Source organism: Notothenia coriiceps, unplaced genomic scaffold (assembly GCF_000735185.1).
Source record: "Notothenia coriiceps isolate Sejong01 unplaced genomic scaffold, NC01 NC01_scaffold00030621, whole genome shotgun sequence".
In the NCBI taxonomy this organism is placed as follows: Eukaryota; Metazoa; Chordata; class Actinopteri; order Perciformes; family Nototheniidae; genus Notothenia; species Notothenia coriiceps.
This window is the reverse complement of record NW_011363322.1, coordinates 1,339-7,132: the sequence shown is the minus strand read 5'-3', so window position 1 is coordinate 7,132 and position 5,794 is coordinate 1,339. Positions and strand designations below refer to the sequence as shown.

The window sequence follows — 5,794 nt, the reverse complement described above, 5'->3', positions numbered from 1 at the left end:
AGAGAGAGAGAGAGATAGGGTTATTTCTAAATGTTATTTTCAATCTTTTAATTGACAGACACGGTGAATACCCAATATGTCATGTGTTGTTACTGTGAGAGAGAGAGAGAGAGAGAGAGAGAGAGAGATATATTTCTAAATGTTATTTTCAATCTTTTAATTGACAGACACGTGGAATACCCAATATGTCATGTGTTGTTACTGTTTGATAGATAGATAGATAGAGAGAGAGAGGGAGGGGGATGGATAGATAGATAGATAGATAGATAGAAGATATAACAGTTAAGTTTGATATTAGTGTGCAGGTTTGAGTATTTTATATATATCCATGTATTGCCCCTGTGTTGGTAGTGTTACAGTTTGGTGGACTGGAGAAAGATGTGTAGTTGTATGAGAACATGACCTTGCCTGAACTGTTAATGCACTCTGACAGTTGCACTCCGTTAAGAGGACATTTGCTCTCCGCTCTGGGCTGCAGGAACGTATGAAGACATTAGCCATGTTAACATGATAATTATCCTCCATCTGCTCCGGCCTGAGCGTCTGCTCCCCCGTTCTGGGTCAGCTCCTTCTCCTCTGGGGGGCTCTCACAGGTGGCAGCAGATTGGGTTTGTGTCTAATATGTAGTCTTTTAATGTAACTCTAGTATTCAAGGCTTTTATTTTCATGTGTACATAGCTGCAGTGTAGTTATGACAATGAAAATCTGAGGTCACAGGCTCCTCTAACAGTGCAACACAATAACACAGATGAAATAGTACAAGTAAATAAAATAAAATATAATATAATAACTCTGTCATCTTTGTAATAGCACTCTCTTTCATTTGCTTTATCCCTTTTATAAATATTCCTATGAATCAGATCAGATCACACTTTTATGAGTAACAGACCCCCAATTGTTTTTCTTGAATTATAGAATTCAGAGCAGAGAGCAGATTATGGGCTGTGCTGCGGATAAATCACTGTTTCATAGGATTTTTTTAAAATTCATGAATGCTTCTAGTCCTGTACACCTGGGGAAGAATTATTATAATATATCGACGACTTTAGATGAAACACAAGGATTGAACCCCTGGCTGTTCTTGCTTAAAGGGGACCTATCATGCAAAATGCACTTTTGTACGTCTTTTATACATGAATATGTGTCCCCGGTGTTCCAGGGAACTCACCAAGTGTCAGAAAACACAAGCCTCTCTCTTTTCCTCCATACCCAAATCTCTTAAAAAGGGGCTGCAACAGATCTGATACAGACTGATCCAGATTTGAACACTTCTATGACGTCACAGAAGTGGCGCTACGGCTATTGGGCCAACTCCACCAATCAGGAGGAGACAGCCACGGACATTGCCGTTCCAAAGCGCTGGAGACGCTGTAGTACATATGCCAGGCCTGTAGATAGTGCTGTTCTCACAGAATCAGCCCATGCAAAGACAGTGTTAAATTGAGTGAAATGAGGAATGGCTAAAATGCATGATCTGTTTGGTATTTTGAAAAATAAAAAGTATAAATATGTCTTATATAGGTATGGTCCTACACTATATTATTCAAATATAGCATGATAGGTCCACTTTAAGCTTCACCAGAACGTTTATTTTACATATTTCCTCGTAAATGTAAAAGCAAGCAAGAAATCCTTCGACTATGTTGGCAACACATCTCTTTTGCTTGAATGTGTAATCATACATTATTAAACAATAACGTTTTTTTTACATTTCTGCCAAGTTGAGTCTAGAGACTAACTTGATAACAAGAAATCTATCCTGCCTCGTCTTTCTTCTCAATGCACAGTTCGTGGAGTATATGTGTATTGCCTGAATGAATGTCACTAATACGAATTATTTGTTTATCTCGCCAGGAAACATCAACATCTTGATGGAGGAAACTAGAGGAGTCCCTTTAAGATGACACGCACAGACCCTCCTGACTTACTGGTATCAACTGTGCATCGAGATATTAAAGTGATCCCCTTTTCTAGACACTACAAGTCCTTGCAACCCTCCAAACAATGTGATTCTATAAACTACACACTGGAGGACAGTAAGAGCAAAGTCAATAAGAGGCACTGCCGTACCTTTGACTATAAGTCATTGGAGTACCCAAAATCAAACTCAATGGAGTCCCCTTACAAGAATACTGATAGGCATGCGGCCAACCCAGATGTTGCCTGGAATGCCTTGGGCCGTCAGCAGAGATACCGCTTCTCTGCTCCGGACATTTTCAGCCATAGGCTACCTCCTCAACCATTGGCTGCAGATATGCCCAGTGAAGTCATTGTCCCTGAACAAAAGAGAAGGACCAGGTCAAGAAGTGCCCCTCGGGTCCAGACCAGTCTCACCCCTGTGTCTTTTGAAGTGTCCTCCTCTTCGGGGAGGAAGGGCAGGGATTCCCAAAGGGCTTCAAAAGATTCTCGCTTGAGGCCAGAAGTATCGCCGCGCAGGGAGTCGTCCCATGCAGCAACTAGGGCTCATATGCATGACGTCCATCACATTAAATTGCAGCCACAAATGGGTGACAGTAGTAGGTACTCACCTCACTATGCTACGGATAATCCTGAGGGCGGAGGGCTTGATAAACCAGCAACTAGCCCTCATGTCAGGTGCCGAGTGGACATTAAACCAGATGATGCAGCGCTACATCATTCTGGACGGAAACAAGCTACACCTCATGTGGACATACCCTGGCAGAGGCACCACAGTGGGGGGAGTAGGAGTATGACTGTGCCACGCCATTTCTCTTACTCAAGAACAACAACTCCGACTGATTCGTTAGGTCGAGAGGGTAGGCAAGCTTATCAATATTCCCGCAGCATGCCCAATAGTTACTTACAACCCATGGAGAGTCCCTTGCAAAGAACAACTTCGTCAGGCGAATACTATGGTAGGGAACGCAGAGCTCATTCAAGTCCTAATGTGCCAACCAAGTTATTTTATGCAGATGACCCAGGGAGATATGTCGCTTCTGCTCCACCTCAGCCAAGTTCTCGCTTTCATGATGAACGTTACACACCTGGACAAACAAATACTACAAAAGTGCAATATGTGCAAGATCCAAGGACTCGAATGGTGCACGCTGTAGCAACAAGACCCTATTACCCTGAGATGGAACCCTATCAATACTCTGTGCAGTCCGGGTATCCCAAACCCTACGCACCCAATGAACCAGGGCCATACATCATACAGACACCTCCAACAAGAATATTTTATGGGGATGATCCAAGGTCTTATCAAATCCAGACAGCTCCACCAAGGTTTTATTATTCCAGCGACATGTACGCAATGCCCCCAGAGCATCATGTCCCAGCAAGGGCGTATTACACCGAGGGCCGAAGACATGCTCGAGTGATTCAGGCACAAACAGAGGACTGGTATGGCTCAGATGCTTCTGGTTATTCCACCAACCCTGCCTCTTATGTATCTCAAGTCACTCCAACCAGAGTTCGTCCAGAGCCTGCGCCCGCACCCTGGTACGCCAACCCATGTGTAGAACCTCCAAGAATTGGCACAGAATCAAAATCTTACTCAAGGTCATGGGACAATATTCTCGACTCTCGTGTAGAGCGAGAACAACCTATTCCTGTACAGCGGGGTCAAAGCTATGATGATCTTCTTGACTCCAGGAAGCCTGCAGCAGCCACCGGGGACAAACCGCAACCCGTGGTAGTCAATCTTTCCAGTTCTCCAAGACGTTATGCGGCCTTATCCATGTCTGATAACTCACTCGTTGACAAAAGCCCAACCGAGACATCAAAGGGCAGTACTAGTAAACTCTGGTTTGTAACTCCTGAGATAACAATCACTGATAATGACATGCGACCGGGGAAACTTAATAAGGCTGAAGGACGGTCTGCCAGTTGGGACGTTCTTGACTCCAGAAGCACAGAAGATCAAGGACTGTGTCAGCGTGACTTTGACAGCTCAACCAAAGAGAAGACACACGACAATGCCTCACTACAACAAAGCCTTGAACAACTTGATGAGCTTCTGGCAGATCTTGTGACTGATTACAAGCCACCCAGTAGAAGGGCAAGTGAGGACATTCTTGAACAATTAAAGAAGTTAATTGATGAGGAGGAAGCAGTATCTCTGTCCAGAAAGAGCTCGAGGGCATTTACAAATGAACCACCTCCTCTTGACAAGCAGCCAACGTCAATAAGAATTAATCCTGATTCTTTCCATGACATCGGGGGCAGTGATGCTATGAAGAGTGCAGATGAGTGCTCCCCAGATCAGAGCCCAGATGAGGATGATACAATGATGTGCTCTAATAACAAATGCAGGAGGACGGAGACCCTCTTCAATGCTTGCCTGTATTTCAAATCCTGCCATAGCTGCTACACCTACTACTGCTCTCGTAATTGTCGCAGGGAAGACTGGGACATTCATAAAGCAAACTGCCTGTATGGAAGAATGGGAAGCATATGTCGTCACATCATCAAACACTGCCGGGAGACTGTTGAAGTCCACAAAGCCTTCTCCCGTATTGCCAAAGTTGGCTACCTTTCACGAGGTAGAGGAGTTCTTTTCCTTGGTTTTCCAAATCCTGCATCATCAAGTAACTTCCTACAGTATGGCCTGGATACTCTTCCAATGTCTCCTACATACCTATCCCTCCGAGAGCTTGAAAGCTTCAAGGACAACCTAGGGGAGTACTGTAAGGAGCTTCAGGAAGCTGGGAAAGAGTACGACCCTAACGAATGTTTCATCTTGAATGTATCCATTGCCGTTGGTGACCAAATGCCCGAGGGGCCATCACCACGGAACGAAGCTCCAACCGTCAGAAAATATGCAAAGGTAGCCCTGGCTTCCTTTAGCCCTGAGAGAAAGGTTCACAAGAAAGAGACGGACATGGAAACGCTGATCCTCACTCCACCCCCTGGAACAGCAGACATCGACAAAGAGGGAGAGGAAGGCAGGAAGGCTAGGGAAATCTGTTTTATTAATATACAACGGGAGTTAAGGATCAGAGGGGTTTTCCTACGCCATGAATTCCCACAGGTGTATCAACAGCTCTGTGAGTTTGTGGAAAATAACAGAAGGTTCACACCCACGACCATTTATCCGATTGATAAGAGGACCGGTAAACAGTTCATGTGCATGATAATGGCTGCCTCTGAGCCCCGGACATTGGACTGGGTGGGCACCCCGCATCTCCTCGATGACATCATTTAAGTGCACCTTTTGTTGTAAATATATATGTATAGAAATACATATATATTGTTACACATATTTATATATCAATCCAATTACAAACGTTTGTAAATAAGTATTTTGTTATCAAAATGATATATATTCATGTCTCCTTGGTCAGTATTATTCTTTTTCAGAATATTTCCTGTCAGGTGCAGAATGAGTACCGAACATTATTTATTTTAATCTTTTTACCAAGTACATCTTTTTTATCCACCACATGTTATTGATCTGTATCCTGGTCATTTACTGTTACAACACATTCCCATTAGTAGGGGTTACCTGCTGACATGGTATTTCATTTAGCTAATTATTAGCAACAACTGTATGTTTTTAATCTTACCCTCTTTATATGAGCCAGTTTCTGTGTGTGAGTATAACATGACTATTTTTCATATGCAACTTTAATGGTATATCATGCAGAAAATATTAAACGTTATTTTCTTAGCCACGTAAATACTTTCTATGCAAAGTTGCTTCATGACTTAAGTACCAGATTCCTGTAGAATGAGTTGTTTCTGTTATATGACATAATATTATACACATCTGTAAAGAAAGTTTTGCTAAAATTGAGATCAAGTGTTGGTGGCAACATAAATCAAAAGAAAA

The 5,794-nt window shown here is 43.1% G+C and overlaps 1 protein-coding gene across 1 annotated transcript; it reads left to right on the top strand.

Annotated features, from left to right (window-relative positions):
• Positions 1 to 1,871: 1,871 nt before the first annotated feature.
• Positions 1,872 to 5,246, top strand: ajm1 (apical junction component 1 homolog). The gene has a single exon (XM_010787540.1). The coding sequence runs from the start codon at positions 1,901 to 1,903 to the stop codon at positions 5,165 to 5,167; it is 3,267 nt and encodes a 1,088-aa protein (XP_010785842.1). The 5' UTR covers positions 1,872 to 1,900; the 3' UTR covers positions 5,168 to 5,246.
• Positions 5,247 to 5,794: the final 548 nt, after the last annotated feature.